This window comes from Pteropus vampyrus, unplaced genomic scaffold, assembly GCF_000151845.1.
Source record: "Pteropus vampyrus isolate Shadow unplaced genomic scaffold, Pvam_2.0 Scaffold97, whole genome shotgun sequence".
NCBI classification, from domain to species: Eukaryota; Metazoa; Chordata; class Mammalia; order Chiroptera; family Pteropodidae; genus Pteropus; species Pteropus vampyrus.
In genome coordinates this window covers 7,947,613-7,972,846 of record NW_011888878.1, presented here as the reverse complement: position 1 = coordinate 7,972,846, position 25,234 = coordinate 7,947,613, and the positions used below count along the sequence as shown (strand labels likewise).

The 25,234-nt window shown below is 44.8% G+C and overlaps 1 protein-coding gene across 1 annotated transcript in view; it reads right to left on the bottom strand.

Moving 5' to 3' along the window:
• Positions 1–983: 983 nt before the first annotated feature.
• ACAD9 (acyl-CoA dehydrogenase family member 9) overlaps positions 984–25,234 on the bottom strand; it is a 44,076-nt gene continuing 19,825 nt past the window's right edge. Inside the window, exons 3-18 of the mRNA XM_011364476.2 lie at positions 23,175–23,276; positions 19,695–19,801; positions 18,517–18,617; positions 17,555–17,633; positions 16,320–16,494; positions 12,373–12,446; positions 8,765–8,840; positions 7,066–7,136; positions 6,684–6,803; positions 6,281–6,409; positions 5,190–5,269; positions 4,295–4,421; positions 3,986–4,063; positions 3,245–3,373; positions 2,439–2,511; positions 984–1,590 (exon numbers count right to left, since the gene is read on the bottom strand). Coding sequence (XP_011362778.1) covers positions 1,490–1,590; positions 2,439–2,511; positions 3,245–3,373; positions 3,986–4,063; positions 4,295–4,421; positions 5,190–5,269; positions 6,281–6,409; positions 6,684–6,803; positions 7,066–7,136; positions 8,765–8,840; positions 12,373–12,446; positions 16,320–16,494; positions 17,555–17,633; positions 18,517–18,617; positions 19,695–19,801; positions 23,175–23,276 — 1,622 coding nt within the window. The 3' untranslated portion in view covers positions 984–1,489. The remainder of the gene's footprint in view (positions 1,591–2,438; positions 2,512–3,244; positions 3,374–3,985; positions 4,064–4,294; positions 4,422–5,189; positions 5,270–6,280; positions 6,410–6,683; positions 6,804–7,065; positions 7,137–8,764; positions 8,841–12,372; positions 12,447–16,319; positions 16,495–17,554; positions 17,634–18,516; positions 18,618–19,694; positions 19,802–23,174; positions 23,277–25,234) is intronic.

Sequence of the window (25,234 nt, the reverse complement as noted above, 5' to 3'; positions counted from 1 at the left end):
TATTGCTGAAAACATATAACAAGTGCTTGCTGGGCCCCCCCTTTCCCCAACATGTTTAAGAAAATCTCAGAAATGCAGGTAGAAAAGGGAGACTTAAACTGGTGGCCTCAGCCTTTTAAATTCAACTGGACGAAGAGAGAACCTGCTGCTGACATGAGACTTACATGCCACAAGGCTTAGAGTGAGGGGTGTCCAAAGGGAGTGAAATTTGCAAGCTTCCCAAGCTTTTCCCTGAAAAGGAGCTCCATGAACCTCCTTTCCCTAGCACTATGTGAAAAGATATGTACTTTCCATTTCGTGCAAAATGCCCCCTTGCCAACGAAATACCTCAGGAACTTTGAATTTCATTGGAAAGTTATTTCCAAAGTTACAATATTTATAAACGTTCTCCTCTTGAAGATTAGCTACCAAAATCCTGGCAGAATGTTCAGGCAACCCCACTAGGCCAGCTCAGGCATTATCATTCCCAATCTTCTCTCTGTTTCTTGCATCATAGGAGACAGCTTAGCTTCCTCCTCCTACCTCAAGACAACATCTACAATGGATTTTTTTTGGGAGGAGCCCCAAACTACCCAGGAACCAGACCAAAGCTTGAAACCTGCCATAAGCATGCTGGGACCCAGTACATCTAGAAATAACAGAAGGGAGCATTCTGGAGAAATGCAGAGGCCTTTTAGTGCCAATTAAAAATACTTTTTCCCTCACTTCAAAAGTAGAGGCCAATCCTTGCAAAGAAAGAAAAAAAGCCCAGGTGGGGAACAAAAATATGTTGTCTTATACCAGGCAATGTGGTTTTCCACCCATCACCTGAGAAGGACCAAACAGAGGGTTCATAACCCCCATGGTCCTGTACTGGGCACCTGCCGCTCAGCTTTGAGGGCTTTCTTCTCATGGGGTGAGGACAAAAAGAGTTGGAAGCCATGACCAAAGGGTGGTTCTCAGGGTCGCGTTCTGAAAGAAAATGCAACTAGTACAGCAAATGCTTGAAGGGTAAATACAAACTGCCATTTTACATTCTTTTTTAATAAATGGTTCCTGGTACATGTTTTAAGTGCATTTTGCTTCTAGTATGAATAAATGACATGTACACAGTTTTCAAGGTGTTTCTTGGAGAATGTGTGGCCTAGCAGAAAAGGCTAAGCATGCCTGGAAAAGGTCCCCACAGTTGCAAGCCACAAAGGAAGCAGCACCAGTCCCAGTTTCCACGGTGAAGTCTCCTAAACTAGCAGTATAGCCTCAGATCACAGGTCTCAGCAATTTCATTCTCTCTCCACCTCTCTTCAGATCCTGCGATCATGTCAGGCAGTAGTGGCCACAGGTCAAAGCCTAGACAAGGCTCCCTTAGGAGCCTTCAGGTGAAGACTAGGAAGAAATGGCTCAAGTTGGAATAACTCCAAGTTCTATATCTTCTAGCAAAAAGAGTGAAAGTTGTCCAGCAACAGGCTATGGCCTGGGGGGTGGCAGCAGCAGTATACATCATCCCTCTGCTTCAGGACATCCGGTCCAAAGGGTGGGCACAGACGTATGCTCGCCTCTCTAGGACCTGCTGGGATACTTTCTTGATCTGTTCGTCTAGATTTTCTGGAGAATCTGGGAGGGGAAAAGAGGCAGTGGATGATGTTTCTGCACTGTGATAATAGAAATATTGCTGAAGCATTTTTTTCCAGCAACGTCAGCCTGTGGGTGACTCTACCACCCCTCTAAACCCCCAGGAAGTAATATAGGCTTCATTCTGAATAACAAAGGGCTCATCCTATTAATCCCTAAAAACTCCAGATCTTATGAGAGAAGGAGTACAGGAGAAGGCACCTGCTCAATAAAAGACCCTTTTGCGATTCAAACCTATTGCAGGAGAAACTATTGCCTCATACTACATAGCACATTAACGGGCCAGTGCCCAAAGCCAGGAACTACAAATTATGTGCCCTTCACCATCATCTCTTGGCAACAGGGCTGGGCTGTATGGGGGACACATAACACAAAGCTTTGAAGTCAGCAGGACTGTAAGGGTCAGAAGAATTTGAGCTGTACATTCTAAGACATGGCCATATGGCTATGGAAGAGGAAGAGCATTCTAGACAAACTGAGCAGCACAAGCAAAGCCCCTACATGGTCTAGGGTTGCAACCTGGGCATCTGTGAGAAAAGCAGCTTCATTTCCACTGCATTGCAGGGGTTTAAAGGCAGGTAAAATGCCTCCTTTGTGAACCTTCCCGAGGCAGATGCCAGCAGGGCCTGCACGGGGTCTCTGACAGAGCTCTCATCTGCAGGTATATGCTCCTGCCCAGCAGGCCTCGCTGCAAATCAGCATGAGTCCTACTCAAGGCAGAAGTTTAAGTAGCCAGCAGGCCCTGGGAGCCTGACAGGGTCCAGAAACAGCTCACCGTCAGTTGCCTGGAATCAGACCCTTTCCTCCCTCCCCCCAGCCACCTTACTCACACTTGTCCAGCTGAGACAGGGTGAAGAGATTCTGGGAATAAGCTTCCACGCAGAAGATGTTGGCCAAAAGAACCTGCCAGAACCAAAGTTGGAGAGAACCCTGGCATCTCTGGGCCATGGGCACTCCCTCCCTGGTGTCTGACTTCTGAGCTTCAAAGAACTACTAGGCAGTTGGCTGGGGTCAAAGGCCAGGCTCAGAAGTCACACAGTAATAAGTTCTAATTCTAGCCCTGAGCCAAACTACCTCTGTCCCAAGGGCAAGTTATTCAACATCTTTGAGTCTTAGTTTTCTCCTCTGCAAGATGGACATCATAATTCCTGTGGCCATGGGCTACTGTAGGACAATGCATGTAAAGACCAAACACATAGCAGGCACTCAGTGACTGCACCCACCACCTCCAGCAGGGTGAGGAGGGCAGACAGGGTAAGGACGCTGGGTTTTGGACTCTATTACTCACCCACCCAATTCTGTCAAGTAGGAAGATGAAAGGGAATGGCGGTGTCCTGAGCAGTACAAACCCTCCCATTAGAGCTGGCAGTGCTCACCACAGGCCACAGCCACAAATCAGCAAACTCGCTAGCCTCCAAGTCAGTTGCTTTATGGACCCTGCACTTTACCCACTCAGGGACCACAAGTGGGTGCTGAGCCCTTGACTTGCCCAGCCCTCTCACCTGAGATTTCCTGACTGAGCCATGCCACCCACTGACCCCTTCTCCCAACCATCGGGCCTCACTAAAGTGCAGTAGGACAAAGCCAAGCAGGAGGCTGCCTATATGTGGGTAAGGTGGAGTAGGGCAGGGCTCACCTCATGGTCATGGTTCCGAAGTCCTGCTCGAATGGAGTGGCTGGCCCGAGACAGTACAGCCGTCATGCCGTATAGGTTGATGAGGATGTCAGCTACCCGCTTCAAGACCATCTGCTCCTCCACGATGGTCTGGGAACACAGAGGCCCAGGATGGAGACCCATTACCTGGGACCACTCAAAACATACACATACACACACACACACACACACACACACACACACACACACATTCTCAGGCACATCTTTGCCCATCTCTGAGCCTCACTTTATGTCCTGGCAGGGAGGGGCTAATATTGCCTTTCCCTATGGGGGTTGTAGGAGGTTGGCTCATGGACGCCTTCTGTTTTCCCTTCGTTCTGTCTAGATTTGGGGAGGAGTCAAGGCAAGACCAGGTTCTAGGAACCTGGCTGAGACCAGAGGCTGGTGCTTAATACACCTTCAGCAGCAAGAACCTCACAGATCAGGTCCTGAGATTCAGGCCCCAGTAGGGCTCCCTCTAAATGCAGGGAGCATCTCTTCACCTGGAAGTTGATCACTCAGCTAGCTGAGTGGCCCCTTGGACAAGCAGTCACAGCCACTTTGCCACCCCAACCACCCCTCCATGGTGACAAAGCTTTCTTTCTAGGCCTGGTTCCTAAGGTGAACATTTGGTAAAACATCATCTCATAGATGCTACCCTCATCTTCCTGACCCCTAAGTTAGAGGGCCTGCCATCCCTGGGTCCAGCAGGGGCCTGGGTACCTTGCCAAATCGGAGCAGCAACGTCTCCACAGTGCGGCCAAAGTAATAAACATTCTCTTCAAGTTTGCTTGCACTCTCCTGGTAGACCAAAAGAAAAGATTCAGCTCAGCACCTCCTCCTCATGGTGCCCATCCTGTCCCATCTAAGGCCCAGGCTCTGATACCATGCTGGGCTATTCTCCATCATCACAGGGTGGAGAAAAAGGGTTATCAGCTGTCCTTCAGACCGGCTGGTCCTCCCCAATGCCCCTGGTCGCATTCTTTCTGGAAAGGAGATATCCAACAGGCTACACCTGCTGGGCTCACTCACCGCAACACTGGGATGCACAGCTCCGAGCTTTCCTGTCAGCCCCAGGTCCACAGTTCGGCCCATGGAGTCCCGAAGCCTCCGGCCAACAGTTTCGAGAATAGTGGTCACGTTGCCCCGTTTGAGCTCACTGCAGAAAGCCCAGGGTCCCATGACCCAAGGCCCTGCTACTTCTTCTGCTGTCCAACAACACAACTCTCTCCTCCCTGGTACCCCAGAGATCTGTTCCCACTCCTTGACTATGCAAAGCCATAAAAAGCCAATCCAGGCCCAGCGTGTCCCTCCCCCAGCCTGGGCATGCTGGACACCTGGCTGCAGTCTAAGCTCTTCCAGCCTGTCAGAAAGCAGCCAGTCTCCTCTGAGGTGGAGACACACATGTGCTCCCTCCACAAGGAGCTGAGTCACAGCCAGCTTCTAGGTAGTTCTCTCCCATTAAATAATCTGCAAAATATCTGAGCAACTCATACTTGGGCTTCAGCAGTGATTTCTAACTTCTCTGGCCCCAGGATGGGGGTCAAGGGGAGCAAGAGGTCAAGGGAGAGAGAGAAGAAACTGGTCTTGTGTTGGCCTTGGAGTCCAGCACCTGTTAAGGGGCACATCTCATTCCCCAGGTTCTGAAAACAGAGCTCCTGTAGTGTAGGAAACAGGGGCTACCAGGAAAGTGATCACAAGGGCAAGGTGATGAGGAATTCCCTGAGCAGCTGGCCCCTCCTATCACCCTCAGGAGAAGGCCAAGCTCTGGAACTCTTTCAAGGCCCCACTCTCACTAGCCTAGGCTCCTGCCCACTTCCTTCTCTCCAGCCAGCCAACAAATAAGCTCAGCTCCGTAAGCCTGCACTGCCTCACCGCACCCTTGCCACCCCAGGGACTCGAGGAGCAGAGTGGAAATGGCACCTACCTGATCCTTGCAGTCAGGATGCGGCCGGCATGTTGCAGGCCTGTCAGGGCGATGTACATCCGGAGAATCTCATTAGTTCCCTGTGCCAGCAGTAGAGAGGTCAGAGGCTGCCCTAGGGGGCAGCACCAGCCTACTGCATGTGTGTGAATGGGCCATGCTACTGCCCACTCACCCGCAGTGTGGAGGCCGCTGCAAGCAGGGCTGTGACTTTTTATAGCTTCCACCACACTCACAATAAGATCCAAGGTCCTCTACAACCTGGCTACTGGTCTCCCCTCCATCTATCCCTCACATACTCCACCACCTACCCTAGCCCCACCCAGCAGGATTGGCCACTACTCCAAAGACTTGTTTATTCTATTCCCATTCACTTGGTGCTGGCAGGTAAGATCCTGTCTGGGTCTGGCATGTTCTAGTTCCCTGCCCTTGGCCCAAACTGCCCTCCCCTAGGCCTGGTCAAAGTCCTTCTGACCCTAAGGGCCAAGTGCACTTGCTTCGAGACTCCAGTCCCCTCAAGAGAGGCATGCCATTGTCCCTCACTCCCTGGTTTTTGGTTTCCTCCTGGGTCAGTAAGGCTGCACAATCAAGATCACTAGCACCCCAAAGGTTCCAGGATAGTGTCTAAGGTGTCTGTGTCCCCAACCCTTCTTTCTTTCCCACCCTGGGTTTCTCCCAGCACATACTGAATGAACTGACTCTTTAGGCTTGTGAACTCATGGTGGACAGCAATTAGAGAGTGAGAAGTGTCAGGCTGGAGAAGAGATGACCCTGTTAAGCTGACTCAATATACTGAGAAAACCCAGACCCAGAGAGAGCATTCAAGGCTGAACCCAGATGTCTATAAGAAGATCTTTGCTTGTCCCACCTCGGCTGGTAGAAGCAAGTTGGCAAAGACCTGTGGCTTGGGAGTGGGACCCTGAGTGTGCTGCTTGGCCTCTCAGCCTCAGCCTCCTCATCAGCAGAATGATGTCTAGACAAGGTTGTGAGGAGGGTCAAATGAGAGAACGCACAAGCCAGCCTGGGCCCAGAACCAGGAGGCTCAAGGGTCCACAGTGGAGCAAGGTGGAGCTGGCAGCAGGACATATACACACCTCAAAGATGAGCAGGATGCGAGCGTCACGCAGCATGCGCTCATATGGGTAGTCCCTCATGTAGCCCGAGCCCCCGAGGATCTGCAGCGCCTCACTCACGCACTGCCAGGCGCCCTCTGAACTGAACACCTGTCAAGGACCCAGGAGCAAGGTCAACATGGCATCACTGGTGCCAGCTCCCTTCCAAAGGGAGGACCTCAGGATGGGAATGGTGTGGCTGGGGATAGAGTGGGAGGCTCGGTACGGAGAACTGGGTTTTGGGATGAGACCAACCCAGGCAGCAGCTCTGACAGTCATGGTCTCACTGGGTGGCCTCAAAGAAGTCCTTTTCCTTCCTCGACCACATTGACCAGCTGTGGCTAAGGAGCTTTTCTCAGCTTCCCTCTGGCTGTGCTGGGATTACCTTCACAATGGCAGCCTCGATAGAGCAGTCAGGAAACCCTGGTCGGTCCAGCATCCCTGCAGTGAGGTAGGCCATACTTTCCATTACATAAGCCTTTTGAGCCATCAAGGCAAACTTTTCCTGCAGTATTCAGAAAAAAGCACAAGCAAGAAATAATTTACATGTGCTGAGAACCAAATCTGCCAAACAGCAGAGAAGGTAATTAAGTCCAAAGCCTCACTGCATAAAAGAACCAAGCTCCAGAATTCATAAAAGGAAATCACATTAAAGAAAGTCCTTTCCCAATCACTACAAAGGAGTCACCAGTAAAGACAGTGAAAGCATATTTTCAATGCCCACAGTAAAATCAACAAATGTGCCACTTGTACATAACCTTCAGTACCTGAATTAATCCAAATTCACTGAGGTTCCTGTTAAACTGTTTCCTCGTGCAGGCATATTCAGCAGTCATTTCTGAAGAAGAGCAGAATTTTTAAAAAGAACAACTTTCTGGTTGTCCTGAGATGGTTTCCAAAGGCTATCATCGCTATATTTCAAACATTCAGGCAAGAACTATGAAATGGGTCTGCTGAGACCAAACACTCTAAGGGACAGAGCCCCACCCCCCCCGCACCCTTTCTAATTTATCTGGGTCAGAGGAGAGACTATCCACTCCTAGTGGTGCGTATAGCAGTAGACAGGAGTGGAAGTAGAGTTTGGAGTCAGACACAGGTTTGAATCTGGCGTCTCTTCTTCTAGCTGGTTGTCCAGGCCAAGCAGCTTCACCTCCCTCAACAGTACCACCAACCTCACAGAATTGTTGTGAAAATTACATGAGATGCAGGTGGAAGATACCTAGCACAAAGTTAGGCACACATAAACACCCTAGATAAAAGCAGGGGCAGACTCACACCTGTCAACAGCTATTCATCACCAAAGCAGGAAGGTAGTCTATTTTGAAAACTTGGGCCTATGGCTTCAATGTGTATACTCGTAAACACATACTGTGTCATGGGCCCCGCTCTGAAGGCACCCAACTGAATATGGTGGCATCCCACCCAGTCAGCAGCAGCCCCCCTACTACAGTCAGTGTTCTACAAACCACAAACTGCTCCCCATGGTGGGCCTATAAGGTAAACAGGTACCCACAATCACACATTTCTGTGACTTGGGATCTCATTGGGGGTTCTACATCTTTTGGGGAGACAGTGACCATGAGAGCCCCCACGAAGCTCTTGTACTGAGGAATTTCCAGATAGGGAAGAAGTCCAGAGGGTTTCAGGGCCTTGGGAACAGCTTGGTGGAGTAAGACAAGGCTTGAGCTTGGAATCTGAAAGGGTCAGTTTTTAGGCCAGGTACATGTCCTTGGGAAAACCAGTTACCCTCTCTGAGCCTCAGTTTCCACATCTATAAAATGGACATAAGAGCCCAAAACAAAGCCTTCCTGTCCCCACCTTGCCTTGAACTCTGAGGAACTTCATAAGCACTCAGTGGTATTCTGGCCCCAGGTAACCCCCACCATCTGCAGCCAAGGCCCCTGAATTTCCCTGTAGTCGCTTCCACAAAGCAAATACTGTAATGACTTCTTGTGCCCAACAAAAACCCTATAGGGCTATTTTAAGTTCACTGGCAAAGGAAAATCCAGATTTCAGGTATCCTAACAGAAAAAACAAAGGGAAGATCCAGAGGCCGAGGGAAGTGGGTTCTAAACCTGATCCCACTCCTCACCCACTGTGCAAAGAGTCACCTACAAAACAGGAATCTTGTGAGAACGAGTGCTAATGTTTATGGGTATGTGGCTCACATCTGGATGTTCACTAAGTAGTACTGTTCTTAGTGACAGAGCAGCAACCCCTCTCTAACGCTAATAAAATGTCCACTCCCCCCTCCCCTTATCCTGTGAATAGGTAAAATAGAGTGTTGAAACATGATCAGACTTAGTGTATCCTTTGATCTAAAACAAAGCCAGGATCCTAAACTTGAGTAAGCCCATTTGTCCTGCTGGCCTGTCTCAGCACCAGCTTGCTCCAGGGACATGGCTAGAGTGGAAACAGCAGGAACAAGACTGTGTTGTAAAGGGTTCCTTACCCTGCCTTACGTACCAATCAATTTCTTGAGCATCCCAGCCACACCACTGCCCATGCTGAACCGCCCGCTGTTAAGGATGTTCATGGCCACCTGCAGAGAAAGTGTAGGAGGCTCATTGTGGATTCTATTCCCTCAGAGTCCTGCTTACCCACACTGTGCTGGAAGACCAGCGGTGACAGACCATAATAGTATTTGTCAGTTTTTAACAGAAAGTTTGTAAACAAAAGGCAAGTCTCTAGAGAATTCTGTGCCAGCATCTGGGCTGAGTTAATCATCCTGCCAGTCCTCACTGAGCAGGGAAAGAACACAGTCCCAATGCTTCAAAACAAGGTCACTCTGTCATTGTATGGCTTTCACAAATATCCTTGGTGTCACTGCCTCAAAAAGGAACTGGACAACCTTATTCTAAAAGAACAACCCAATTCTCTTAGTCCTCAGGGAAGAGAATAGAAACTAAGCTTTATTGGGTACATGCTGCAAGCTACTTAGACTTTCCCAACAATGCTTCAACATCATTTTCCAGATGCAGAACCTGAGGTTCAGAGCGGTGAGATGACTCCCAAGTTACACAATAAGCACCTGCCTGACATCTAGGCCCATGCCCTCTCCACTGAACCAACCCCTTACACTGACGTGGCATGCTCCTCCTCCACCAAATTCCTACAGTAATGACACAATTATTAAGTGGCTTTGTCAGCTTCTCTTCTCTTCCAATTTTAATGTCCTACCTAATACAGATGGTGAGCAGCTAGTGATCAGGGACAAGCACATACTTGTGTACACATAGTTTCTTAAATATTAAACTATCTAGATTCATAGAATCATCCCCTTATAGACCACAAAGGGCACAGAGGCAAACAGCTGATTAGGCAAATGTGGTCAGTGGTGTGACGGTAGACTAAAGGGGAGGGGTACACAAGTCTAGTGGGAATGGGGGGGGTGTGTTTCTTTTAGTGGGGGGAGGGGATGTTGGGCAGCAAAGGTTCTAAAGGAGATCCCTGGGCTGGGTCTATGTGGCCATCCAAGCGAGGAAGGGCATCTCAGGCCACCAACATGAGCTAGCTTCCTAAAGGACAGTTGTGACATGCCAATCCTCTGCTCAAGCCCATGATGCCCAATTAGGAGGCCTCAAAGTCAGGGCTGGGCTCTGGGTCAGAAAGGATCTGTGAACTCTATAGTTTTCCTAAAAGCTCAACTGCAAATTCAGTATTGCTTTTTACTGATTATTTATGTATGACTTGCATTAATATAGCATGCAACCAAACTTGCATTTATTATTACTTGTTAAATAAGCTGAATGGGAAAATCTCTCAAACATATCCTGTGGGGCTGTAGAGACTGAAAACAACTGCTCGAACTACTGGAAAGGAAAAATAAATGTTGGTTCCAATCCCTCGCTCAGTCTGAAGAGAGTTGGGAGATGTGGTGGACAAGGCTGAACACTAGTGCCAGGCCCAGCCCCCAGCACTGGATGGGGGAGAGGGATTAGTAAGTCACAGTGCAGTATGATACTAAGATCCTGCCTTGCCTCCCTCCTCAGGACCTTCTAACCTCTAACTTCAGACTTCATGGATCTCAGGACATGGGAGGACACTGATAAGGACTGTGAAGAGGAACTAAATTCTCCCATCTTTATTCCCTCTTCCCTCATTCCAAATTGGCTTTCAAAAGCCAGCTCATAGTTTTATGAACAAAATTCACTTCATAGCCTCTTCATAGTTTATTCTTAACTTCATTTAAAACAACAAAAATAAATACATAAAATGAAAGGAGGAAAGGATTTGATACTAGGTCTCATTCCCTGAGGATCAAAGACTGGATAGGTTTAGCCTTATCTGAAAAGGGGCTCCTTCTATAATCTGCACAACTACAGTCTTGATCTCAATTTTCCAAGATGCAAGATACAATCCATTCTTTCAACAGCAATTTCAACAGTATCAGTTAACTGTCTCTATGCCTAAGAGGTCTTACTATCATAAAACCTTCTGACTGGAGGAAGAAGCTCTTTTATCTCACATCAGCCACTCAATTTTCTTTTGTTGTGGGTTGCTACTTAAATCTGTGCCTCCAGGGCTACATCTCCTTTTTACTCAAATAGATGCTTTTAATTCCTTATTAGTCAAAAATTAATTTTGTTTTATATTAGGATTAATACATGAAAGAAATGCAGGCTATATTATATGTACACACCAAATATTTAATATACTCACCATATACTCTTAATCAAGATCTAGAAAAATAAACACCCAAATGTGAACAATGAATGCCAACTCTCTTAGGGACAGGTTTTTTTCTTTATTTTTTCTAATTAGCCTATTCACTTCTGGATTACTTGATAACAAAAAAAAACTATCACTGAATGCAGACTCCTCTCTTTTTTGTCCTTCCTCCTCTACAACCCTTTGTTCCACATTCACGTCATGGCATTTAACTGATTCTCATGGCACCCAGGAGGGGAGGAAGGTATTGCTCTGATCCCTGCTTCACAGTCAAGGTGGGGAAGGAGGCTCCCTAGTGTGTAGATACTTATCCAGGTGATTCAGCAAATTAGAGCATGGCCGCCAAAAAAAAAAAAAAAAAAAGACAAAGAGCCCAATCTAAAAATAGGCAAAGGATTTGAAAAAACATTTCTCCAAAGAAGATATGCAAATGGCCAATAAACACATGGAAAGGTGCTCAACATTAGTCATTAGGGAAAGAGGATGTGGAGACATTAGAACCCTCATAAGTTGACCATGGGAATGTAAAGTGGTGCAGCCACTGTGGAAAACAGCTTGGCAGTTCCTCAAAAAGTTAAACATTCAGTCACCATGTGACCCAGCAATTTTACTTCTAGATATACACCCAAAAGAACTAAAAACGTATTTGTTCACACAAAAACTTATACATAAGTGTTCATAGCAGCATCACTGATAATGGCCAAGAAGTAGAAACAACACAAATGTCCACTGGCTGATGAATGTATAAACAAAATGTGGTATTTCCATACAATGGAATATTATTCGGCCATAAAAAGGCATAAGTGCTACAACTTAGATAAGCCTTGAAAACATTATGCTATGTGAAAGAAGCTAAGCACAAAAGGCCACATATAGATTCTACTTATATACAATGTTCAAAATAAGCCAATCCATAAACACGGAAAGTAAAATAGTGATTGCAAAGGGATGGGGGAAGAGGAAATAAGGAGGGATGGCATTTTTTTTCTGGGGTGATGGAAATGTTCTAGAATTAGACAATGGTGATAGTTGTATAACCACCAATGTGTACAACTGAAAACAGTGAATTATATGTTATATGAATTATCTGTAAATAAAATATATCATAATAAATCTAACACCAAAGAAAAAAAACTTAAGGTAGAGACTAATGACCCAGGGTTGTACGTTCAGAGAACCTTTACTCCTTTAGTGCCTGCTGGCCTGCTTTCCTATGCATACTGGAGAGAGGAATCCTGTCCTATTCTATTCTAGGCAAACAAAGCCTCACAGATGAATGAAGGCACCTAGTTCAAACCACATACTTCCTCTTCTGGGAGCCGATTTATCCACTCTCCACCTTGCAAGCACAGGCTGGTCTGCTACAAGCAGGGATTGGACAGAAGGCTGAGCCGGCAACTCACCTTAAACCCACCTCCAACTTCTCCAAGAACATTTTCAATGGGTACCCTGGTATTTTCAAAATGGACTTCACAGGCTGAAACACATGAAATTGAATGCCTTAAATACAAACCACTCTGCACTTGATCTGCAGGCATGAAATTCATTCATTCATTCATTCATTCATTCATATATTCATTCATTCTACATCTACCAATAGGATAGGTACAGAAAGACAAGGTTTCTGTCTACGTGGAGCTCATACTTTGGTTAGGGAGATAAAATATAAACAAGGTGTTATAACACTGTAGTAAGTGCTATGGATGAAATACAGCATGGTGACAGAAATGAAGGTTGGAGCGGAGTGGATAATACTATTTTTACTAAGCGTTTATGTCAGACTTTCCTAAGATCACATTTAAAGGATGAGTCAAAGACAGAACAAAGAAGCAAGACAGCACGTACTTTCTAAGGCCCCCATGGCAGATGGGAGTATCCATCCCACTTCATTCTGCTTTAATGCAGCCACACCCTGAACTTTGGCTCTGTGGGAAGGGCAGATTTGTTTTTCCCTGCCCATGACACCATGTTTGGCCATATGACTTGCCATGGCCAGGGGCATGGAGCCAATCCAACATGAGCAGAGAGACCTTAACCTTGCCGATTCAGTCTGGCTTGGCCCCTTGGGCTCTTACAATCTACTGTAAGGAGAACATGCTGCAGCATGTTCAAGAAAACACATGGCAGACCTGAACCCAACTCATAGCACCCGCAGACTATAGGAGAGTAATAAATGTCCAGTCCTAGGGCAGTTTCTCTGGCGGGTTACCACAGCTATGGATGACTAGCAGACCTTAAAGTAAGGATGCACCTGGCATGCTAGAAGAAGCAGAAGTCAGTGTAATGAGAACAGTCAGAGTAAGCACAGCAGGGGTGAGGGCAGATGCAGGGAAGGAATGGGGACTTCCCTACTGTTTTCTGTCACAGTATGTTCTTCTATGTTATGTTATATAAAACCAGTGGCCCCTAGCAACTCTTATCAGAGAAGAGGGATGGGTAAAGAAGTCATGGCTCAAGTAGCCAAGCAGCAGCCAAAACAAGTGTGGGCAACCAGGGTCTGCTGACCTTTTATTCTATGACTATGGCTGTGTTCAAAGAACCCGGTTGTAAAATACAGTGACATACCCATCTCTCTGGCCACTGGGGCCCCATTTATGGCTTAAGCACATGAGCTGTGAGGCCAGCCTTCTCCTTACAGCTTTTGTTCCTTCACAGGCTGCTAGAGAGGACCCTGCCTCCCTCTCTGACCTCATCTTGTGCCACTCAACACCTCTCATAGGGCCACTGCACAATTCCAGTGGTCCACCACCTTCCCAGACCTCAGTGCCCCCAAAGTGGTACACTGAAGCAACCCTGCTCCCTCCCTCTACATCAGTCACTCTGGCTACATTTTCCCCACCAACATGCCTAGCTCTTTCTTATCTCAGAGACTTTGAGCATGCCTCTTCCTCTGCTGAAATATTTTGAGTAGTATTCAACAGGTAACACTAGTCATGGTGGCAATATCAGTAACAGCAGCAGCTAACATTATCAGCTTCAAAGTACACTAAGCATTTTACATACATCGTAATCCTCCCTTCTCATGTTACCTTCACAAGGTAGGTTTTATTAGCATCCCTTTCTTTTAGGTAAGGAAACTGGAGAAAAGCAAACTAGCTTGTTTAAGGTCACATAGCTTCTAAGTGTCAGATGCAGGTTAGAGCTTGGGGCCCTCTGATCCCTCAACTCCCGCATCCCCAGAGCCAAGCAGATGGTGGGGCAAAAACACCATCCAGAACACAGCATCCCCCAAAATGATGTGGCAAACAGAAGTGGGTCCGGAGATGCCAAGGGCAGTATGCAGTCTCCTGCAGCACAAACACTCCATGATCTGAGCTAAGAGACACATGAAGTAGAGTCCTACGAGGACTCCGCTGAAGGTCGAGGGCCACTTACAAGACGCCAGCCTCAAGTGAACCAAGCACTAACCAGGGGCTACAAGCAGGCCTGTGCAGATAGGAGGGAGAGAGAGGAAGGAAGAGGTCCCAGGCAGGAAATAATGGGGTTTTCTGTAATGAAATGTTTACCTAGGACACCCCACTATCCTTCTTAGTGTTCACTATCACCTCCCTCATAAGGCTGAAAGCTCCATAAGACTGTGACTATCTCATTCACCTTGAAATCACCATTGCTTGATGCATAGAGAGGTGCACAGTCAGTGTTTGTTGAATTAATGAGTTAATTTCAAGGACCTCCTCTGCAATGCTATGAAGAGTCATTGTGGCATTTTTTTTTTTTTTGAATTTTAAAATTTAAGTATAGTTGGTATACAATATTATACTACTTATATTAGTTTCAGGTGTACAATACAATGATTCAACAATTTTATACCTTACAATATGATCACTACACTAATTCTAGTAACCATCTGTTACTGTGTAAACTTATTGCAATACTGCTGACTATAGTCCCCTTCCCCTTTTCACTCACCTCCCACCCCTCCCTTCTGGTAACCATCCCTTTAGCTCTGTTTCTACAAATTTGTTTTGGTTTATTTGTTCATTTGTTTTGTTTTGTCTTTCTCTGCCTGACTGACAGCATAATACTCTCTCAAACCATCTGTGTTGTCATAATTGGCGATTTCATTCTTTTTCACTGCTGTGTAATAGTCCTCAGTGTGTGTGGGGGGCGGGCACATGTGCCCACACACACACACATCTTCTTTATCCATTCATCTCATGATGGACATCTTGAATAACAAAAGACCCCGAATAGTCAAAGCAATCTTGAAGGCATGCTCCCTGATCTCAAACTATACTGCAAAGCTATAATAATCAAAACGGTATAGTACTGGCACAAAAACAGACACATAGTCAATGGAACAGAATAGAGAGCCTCGAAATAAACCCTCACTTATATGGTCAATTAATCTATGACCAAGGAGGTAAAAACATATACCGGAGTAATGACAGTCTCTTCAACAAGTGGTGTTGGGAACACTAGAGAGATACATGTGAAAAAATGAAACTGGACCACCTCCTTACACCATACAAAAATAAACTCAAAAATAGATTAAAAATTTAAATGTAAGGCCTAAAACCATAAAACTCCAAGAAGAAAACATAGGAAGTAAACTATCTGACCTCAGTCTGAATAATATATTTTTAGATCCGTCTCCTCAAGTAAGGGAAACAAAAGCAAAAATAAATGAATGGGACTTCGTTAAACTAAAAATCTGCATGGTGAAGGAAACCTTCAATAAAACAAAAAGACAACCCACTGAATGGGAAAATATATTCAAAATGATATATCTGATAAGGGGTTGATATCCAAAATATATAAGAAACTCATACAACTCAGTAACAAAAAAATAATAAACAGTATGATTGAAAAATGGACAGCAGACATGAAAAGATATTTCTCCAAAGAAGATATACAGATGGCCAACAGATATATGAAAAGATGGTGAACAGCACTAATCATCAAGGAAATGCAAATCAAAGCCACAATGAGATACTACCTCACATCAGTCAGAATGACTATTATCAAAAAGTAAAGTAACAAGTGATGGCAAGGATGTAGAGAAAAGGGAATCCTTGTGCACTGTTGATGGGCCTGCGAAATGGTGCAGCCCATATGGAAAACAGTATGGAGATTCCTCAAAAAACTGAAAATAGATAAACCAAATGACTCAGCAATTCTACTTCTGGGTATTTATCCAAAGAAAATGAAAACACTAATTCGAAAAGATACATGCAACCTATGTTCACAGTAGCATTATTTACAAGTAGCTATTTTATCTTGATATTACAATGGGGCTAAAGGGTATCTCTCTTTCTCTCTCTCACTGTATCTCACTGTATCTCACTGTATCTCTCTCTCTCTCTCTCTCTCTCTCTCACACACACACACACACACACACACAACTTACTGTTGGAGCCACAGATGCCTAACTTATCCTCAGGCTTCCCATTAGTGACTCCACCAAAGTTTCTCTCTACTATGAATGCTGTGATTTTGTCCTTTACTGAGCTGTCAGAATCAACAACCTTGGTCTTAGCAAACACGGTAAAAATATTGGCCAGGCCTCCATTGGTGATCCAGACCTAAGGAGAAAAAAGCAAAAGATCTTTGGGAAAAAAACAAACTATCATGAGCCACCTCTGAGCTCCATTTTTGCCAAAAGACATTCCAGCTGCCCACCCATCAATCTTCAGGCCAGAATGTAAAGTCCTTGGCTCTCAGGAAGCCAAGTCTGCATGAACAGAAGAGCTCAACCCAGTCTCTTCAGAACAGATTTTTCCCAAGAGACACATGTGTGTGTGACCAGGGGTGTGTGTGTGTGTGTGTGTGTGTGTGTGTAGAAGAGCAGCCAATGGTACTAAGATAGCTCAGGCTCTAGCACCAAATGACAGGTTTTCCTCAAGAAAGGGCGGTGGGGGCAGAAAGGAGCAAGGAGATGGGGTAGAAGAAAGAGGAGGAGGGAGAGGTAAAGATAAAGAGACTTCTCAACACACTGCTGCAATGTTTGAAACTTATCTGGATCTAAATTCAAAAAAAAAGGTTGAAAAAAAAAGGTATGAGACAATCAGGGCAATTTGAACACTGACTAGATAGTGAGAAATTATTAATTTTTTAAAATGTGATAATGGTATTATGACTTTTTAAAAATTGCCCTATTTTTAGAGATAAAACCTGAAACAATTATGGATGAAATCCAGAAGTAGTGATGCTGACAGAGAAACAGGACTGGCTATGAGCTAATACTGCTGAAGCTAGCTGATGGGTACATGGAAGCCTGCTATACTAAACTTTTGTATATGTTTCAAAGCTTGCATAATAAAAATTTTAAAACGTCACTCAACAGCAGTTCAAGAAGGTAGATGATACTGTGGAAGCATGCAGACTCTGGAGCCAGAACTCCTTGGTTCCAGTCCTGGTCTGCCACATAGGACATAGGACATTGGCATTGGATATTGGCAGGTCACTGAACCTCTTCGAGCCCCAGATTCTTCTTCTAAAAAATGAAAAGTAGCATCCACTCAAGAGGTGATGGTCAAGAGATGATGTATATGCCCTTTGCAATCTCTGGTGCATGGAAAACAGTCAGTGCATGATGGTGGTCAAGGTCATGACTGAGACCCCGGCAAGGCCATGGAACTGTACCTTGGATCCATTGAGGATGTAGTACTTCTTATCTTCACTTAACGTAGCCCTGGTCTGGATGGAGGCAGCATCACTCCCACTGGGGTGACAGAAGTAGACAGTTGAAGAGAGTAATACTGAGAATCAAAGAGAATGGTTTGGAGGGCCCAAAAATGTAGGATTTTACTTCAATACAGGAGTTGGAAAATTTTTAAAATAAAGGGCTAGACTATATGTATATTCAACTTTGCAGGCTACAAGCTATCTGTCCCAACTCCTCAATTCTGTCACTATGGCATGAAGGCAGCCACAGACAATTTGTAAACAAACAAGAACATTCCAGTAACAATGTCTTTACAAAAAGAGATAGCAGGCTGAATTTGGTCGACCCTGCTTTATCACATCGGATAAAAAGGTGGCAGTGGAAACTCGGGCTTAGGTTTAAACACAGAAATGTATGCTTAGAACAGGTTCATCTGAGCTCTTATGGGGATGAGTTCAGGGCATCCCAGATTCCTAAGAGCAGGGAAAATGGAATGGAGTCCAAGTAACAGATTTGCCATCAGAAGTCCTGAGTCCTGCACCAGCCTTGTTATGTCCTAGGTGCATGACCCTGGGCGGATCAACACAACCTCAATGAACCTCAGTCCCTAATCTGTAAAATGGGGATACTACCAGCCACCCTATATACTCTGAAAGTTGCTCTGAAGTCTGAAAGCATATCGTATGTCGGGTGTGTTGCAAACCACAAAATAATTACTTAATAGGTGCTGTCAGGTATGTTACCTCATTTATAAATCTCATTGGGACAGAGAAGTAAGGTAAAAATAAGAGAACTGGCAAGAAAGTTGTTTAGCTGACTCTTAGAAGATCTCAGAGAGGGAAGAAATAAAAGTCACCACCTATTCAGCAAAAACCACAGCCTCTCATCACAGTGCACCCCGTAGATACTATTCCATGGCACCTCCCACCAAGGGGCAGACCTGGCTGGCTCTGTCAAGCAGAAGGCAGCAATATGTTCTCCAGATGCCAGTCTGGGCAGGTATTTGGCTTTCTGCTCCTTGCTACCAACCAAGATGATCCCCTAAACAAGAGACACACAGGCTGATTTAAGCTGTAGGGAGAGAAGAGTGTGTGACATGTGCTTATAGAACATGGCTTCTTCTGAAGGAAATACTTCATACAAGAGGAAACACCCTAACTTAGAGCTGGCGGCTACACGTAAAAAGTAGGGAGCTGCTGGGAAGGATGGGGAGCCAGACTGCTAAGGAGCTACCCCAAAGTGCACATTCCAGGGAAGTCTGGGCCTGGAGGCCTAGCAGAGCTTTGGGGTCAGACTCAGGGATGTTTATCACAGCTCCTCTGTTTCCTGGCTAGGTGGCCATGGGTAAGGGATGCCCCTTCTCTGAGTCTCCATCTCCTCATGTACACAGGGAATAACCCTACCCACTGGAAGGGTGGTTTGGATGAGAAAACATGAAGACATGGGAATGCTAGAGCAACCCTTGACATAAAGAAGATGCTCAATGTCAGAACTGTCCTACCCCCTTCTCAGTGCCAATGAGAAGTTCACTCTTTCCATTGAATGGCTACACGGAGCACAAAAACTCACGGGGTCGGGGAAGCCAAGCACATTGCTCACTCAGCTCCCTTTGGTTTCTACATTGAGCAGTAATAACTCAAGTAATTGGACATTTGCTAAGAGCTGTGTGATACTAGATCTGCCCTAAAATGCTCCAAACCCAGTAGGGTGAGGAATACATGCACAAACAGCAGGAATGACATGCTCAGGCCCCAAGTGACTCAAGAGCTCAGGGTGGGGAGGCTCACTTCCAGCCCAAGGTGAAGGCAGGCTCCACAGAGGCAGGAGCATCAGAACTGGGCCTCCAAAGGATGGGTCAGTAGTGATGGGAAACAAAAGGAGTATTCAAAAGGAAGGGACAATGCAACCAAAGGACCACTGCTTGTTTGTGGACTGAGCATTTATGGTGTGGCTGAGAGAGAATGTGCACAAATGAAGCACTGTAGGGCAAAGCTGCAGGAGCAGGCTTGGCCTTCCTCTACGACCCTGAGAAAGCAAGCCCAGTTCACTTCCTGAAGGTCTTCTGGAGTCACTCAGTGGTTCCAGAAGACCTTCAGGAAGCATGCCCAGATACTTGACCTTGAGGCCGATAGCCTGGTGTGCTGCCAGGGTCACAGCGATCGACGCATCCAGGCTGACAATTTCCCCTAGCCGCGCATACATGGTATTGGAGAGGCCCAGGCCACCTAGAAAAGAAACAGATCAGCTTTACTTATGGTCCAGCTTCAAATTCCTCCCATTAAAGACAAATGTCTTTACTGGTCTTTTCTCATTATAAAAGTAATGCCAGATCACCATTTTTAAAAAAAATCACAATACAGAAAGGTACAAAGAAAACAAAAATAACCCATAAACATCCTTGAGACTTTTTCTAGGCATATGAGCATGTATAGATATATTTTTGTGTTAAAAACATATCTATAATACAAAAATATAAAAATACCTATACATTACATCATTTAATATGTTGTGAACATCTCCATCACAGATAAAGATCTTTATAAACAAAACAGCTGTCCAGCATCCCATTCCCATATCTAATGGACTCTAGGATAGATTCTCTGCCATAGCACTACTGACATTTTGGAATGAATCATTCTTTGTTATGGGGGACTGCCCTGTGGACTGTAGCAGGTTTAGCAGCATCCTTGGCCTCCACCTACTAGGTGTCAGAGGTTCCCCCTCCCCCAGTACTGACAACAAAAATGTCTCTAGACATTGTCAAATGTCTCCTGGGGGACAAAAATCACCCAGGGTTGGGAATCTGGAATAAAAAAAGAAAGAAAGAAAAACAAAACTCCATTGAATGTATGTATTTTGCATTTTATCTTCAACTTCCACAGATGGGTGGTTGGCGGCCTTACGTGCGCCTTACAAATGACAAACTGAAACCTAAGGTCATGTGGCCAATATGTAGCAGGACTGGGCCCTCAACTCAGGGGCATGTGTGGGTGCTAGCCCTGGAGCCGCCACTCACACACAAAAGGAAGGGCTGAGTCCCTGCAGGGATGCATAGTGGTCCTGGTGTATATTCCTATGAGTCCAGTGGTGGCATCCAGGGAAGGCCAGGGCTCTGCAGTACCACCACCCCTCCCACTTCAGTTTCAACCAAAATATTTTTACTTATTTCATATACTGAGGGAGTTGGTTTTGTTTGCTCAAAAAATAAATTCTGATGCTTATCATCCCAAGAAAGTTATCACTAAAATCATGGGGGATAGCAATCACATGGAGAAGGATGACAGGTATGTGGAGACTGTTGGTAGAAGAGGAACTGAGGGGCAGGAAGGAGCCACACATCAGCAGGCCTGGTTGGAAATCCAGGCTCAGTTGGTGGAAAGGCTCGTTTCTCCCTGAATGAGGGAACATTTCCCCAAAACTTTTTGGGCATGAGTATAAGGTAGCTGTTGCCTTAATTTCATAAGGAAGAATTAAAAAAAAAAAAAAAAAAAAGCTCTAAACATTACCATTCTCATGAAAGCGCATTTTCATACCATAAAGTAGGACATAAAACACGAATAAGGAATGGAGAGTTGTGCAATCTCGTACCAATATAGGCACATGTGCACACACGCATTCTCATCCAATATGTGTTTGCACATGAGACGTGCAGAAGTAAAAAGATGTATCCCAATTTTACATAGAAATTGTTTGAGAAAAAAATTGAGTACTTTTCATCAATCAAGAAATTTCTTAAAAATGATTTTAAAGAGGATATATAATACTCCTAACCTAGCTATGACTAGCAGTTTTCTCAAGCTATTTGTTTTCTCAAGCACTTATGTTTCCCAGTTGATGACAGACCAACCACCATTCTCTGGCTCTACCTGTACCTGCTTTCTAATATTCTAATATTCTTCATAGCCCGTGTGTTATGGCAAACAGTTCCCCTGTCGCTTGTGAGTTTTAAGACCGACAAGTCTCAGATATCTGGGAAGAACTCCGTCTATTCCAACTTACTCAAAGGCTGCAGATATTTGTTAAGAAACAGGATGTGCAGTTTCTCCCTGCAGAGGTCTGTGCTGCATGTTCCACCGCTAGGGGTAGAAACATCACTGATTATTTTGTCTTCTGCAGAGATAAGGTAATTTTTTTATACATTTGGAAATGTGGAAGCTACTTCATATGATGACAAGTAAGATATACCATTTAACAGTTTAAAACAAAGTAATAAACATACATATAAATTAAGATTTAACCTAATTAAAATATGCCTCAGAACGAAGGAAATTAGGTATCACAATGGTTTGTCCTAAATTTTCACATTTTGTTTCAGACTGGACCAGCTCCAGGATGTCTACAAGTGGGAATTTATTCTACAGATACTGAGGGCCCTGCAACTCTTGTGGCTGCCCAAAGAGCATGGGAAGGCCTAACTTTAATCTCTGGAGATAAACCACGCAGGAAGCCAGAACATCAAGACAAGCTCCTGCTTCTGGACTTGCTGTGCAAAACTTAATTTACAATTCTGGCTGGTAAAATGCCCAAAATATTAAAAACCTCCAAATGACCAGCTCGCAGCCATGAAATATGCCCAGCCCTTAAAGCACCACCAACGGCTCTCTCCCCTAAACCTCTGCCCCCCAGCTGATCAAAGCTGAGAGCAGGTTCACCTTACAAAGACTCAGGAAGAGACCTCAGAGAGGTGAGTACAGGATGAAGTATGAAAGCTGAGAGCCACACTTTTATGTAAAAAGAACCTGAGATTAAAAACAGTGTGTGGGTGTGCATGTACGTGCATGTGCATGACTGTATTATCTCTTTGAAACATTTTCTATTCCTCTCCCACACACGAACGCTGCTTGCCTACCTCGTTAATCCCACAGAAATGAGATAACCACCTCTAGATTAGCAAAAGAAAAACAAGCTATATGATCAGCCAAATATAACACTGCAGAATTACACTGGAATCCTGAGGAGAAAGGCAAGGTCTTTCACTTGGGGGCTAAAAACATCACTACAATCCTCAGAGAATTATGTACATAGTCCAAAGGACAAAGGGCTCTGCTAGAAGGACTCCCTGGTCAAATCCTCCAATTAGATACATACACTTTGCAGCCATATGTCTTTTCCTTTGCATTGGGAGGAGAAGCCAAATCCAGTGGACCCTGACACCTGAGCTTTCACCACACGGTTATCTGTCCAAGTGTGCATGGCTCTAGGAGCAATTACTGTGCCAGAGAGACCAAAGAGCTGTACCATGGAGATGATAGTGAAATCAGCCAATTCGGCTCTGACATACTCTCGTCTACCACCTACAGAGACCTAGAAAGCATAGAAATCCTGAAGTGGTTCTTTATCCATTCAGAGGAAGAAAGCACAGAACTCAGCAGCTAAGATGCCTGCCTACAGGCCCCTTAGCCAGTTCACACACACTCACCAGCCAGCCACCTTGCATTTAGTCCACAAAGACTTTTTTTATTAATTCCAGCAGATTCACAGCTCGACCTTGGACATATTGCAGTTAAAGGCCACCTTTCCCACAGAGAACCCTTTTGTGGACAAACACAGAACGCTTTCTTAAGAGCCAACCGGGGAGGGTTAGTTTACTTTACTTACCATATTCTTCTGGGACTTGCATCCCAAAAAGCCCCAGTCTCTTCAGTTTCTCTAAAGTTTCCTTTGGGATTTTTCCCTCCTGGTCAATTTTTCGAGAGTCCACTGCCAAAAAGAAATAGCTTGATGAAACAAAATATAAACTATATTTATACAAATAAAAATAAACAGTACAATTTTTTTGTTTGTCTGAAACTTTAAAACTGAAAATTGTCTAGTCATGGTCATTCTGCGTGTGTTCAATTTTACCTAACTAGCCTAGAAAGACTTGTATTTTGAAAAATTACCAATACCAGGTTGTGTTTTTCTTGCTCTCAGTGCTATTCACATGGGTGTATTCATTGTGTAAAACTGCAGCAAAATACACATTTATGAGATATAAACTTTTCTGTAGGTATACTAAATTTGAATTTTTAAAAGTTACCAGTACCTTCTAGGAAATGAGAGAATAAGTACACAACTCCAGGTACTGCCCTAAAATGTTGGGCTAGATAGCCAAACTTTAGGCAATATCTGGGCCTAGACCTTCTCAGTTTTCAGGAACCAGGACTCTTTTACCATAGTCAACAAGATCTGAAAACAGTTTAGTCTATCTAACATCAATATTCACCTTCATTAGAGCAAAAATGAGCAATCACTACCATTAGTTCTGTAATTGTACACTTTTGTACAAGTCAAGATAGTATTTTAACTGTCAAAAATTAAACATCACTATTAAAATTTTTATAAATCACCATGACCTATACTAAGAAATCTGTATACACTTAGTCACTGAGAAATATGGATTCCACAAGTAAAGTCCAAACTCATTTCCTACTTACTCTAATTTTATATGTCATATAAACTGTCACACAAGAAATTGTACATGTACATATGTACAGTTAAAATATAGACATATGTTTTGACATATGTTTGTCCATGAAATCATTCCCACAACCAACAAAAAATATTTCCTTATCCAGTCTAGATGGCAGAGGAAGTAAATGCTGTGCTTGCTTCCGCCAATGGACACATCTCGATTACAACTAAATTATAGAACAATCATCCTGGAGAACCACCTGAAGACTAGCTGAACAAAACTCCTATAACTAAGGATATAAAGAAGCTGCCACGTCAAGACTGGTAAGAAGGGTAGAGATGAGAAAAGGGTTGATCATAAACCCACAATGTAGTAGTCGAGTATCTAGAGAGATATCTCGGGTACGAAGGTACCCCCAGAGGAGCAAGGGGACCCAGCCCCACACTGGGCTCTCCAGCCATGAACACCAATATCGGGAAAAGGAGTCCCGACAACATGTGGCTGTAAAACTCAGCAGAGATTCTGTCTGGGTGAGATGAAGGGCTGCTGGAAACCCAGACATCCTCTTAAAGGGACCAAACACAGACTCATTCATTCACAAAAATCTCACCCTAGGCTCCAGTGAAAGGACAACAGCTCAAATGGCACCATGGACATACAGGGAGAAATTATACTGTATGGCTTCAGGGTAAGGGCTGGACAGGCGGATGCCATTGTTACTGTGTTGAGCTCTACTTGCACACAGTCTGCAGACACAGGCAGGCACAAATCTGAATCTGCATTAACCAACTGAACACCACTCAGCCAACCCTAATGACTCCATGAGATATAATTTGATCCAACTAAGCAGCTAGCTCTGCCTGCACTAGAGCTCCCCACAAGAGGACCCAAAACCAACACAACAGATAGCTGGCTTCGGGCCACACCAGAACACCGCACAATTAGCTCCACAAACAAAATATCCAAAGGGTAGTTTCAGAAGGAACCAAAGCCCGACCAGGGCTACCTTGCACAGCAGTTCATCTGTATTGTAATGATCAGTCTCAAAGCAGTCAGCCTGAGGGTAACCCCAACCAATGACATGCCAATAACAATCAAGGCTCAACTACAACAGTAGGGTACACACAACCCAAGGCACACACAAGAAACACTTATGGAATACCTAGCTCAGGTGGTGAGAAAGACTATATCACTAGGCATCATAGGGCACTTATTACATAAGGCTACCCAGTAGGCAGATGAGCAGGCTAATATATATATATAC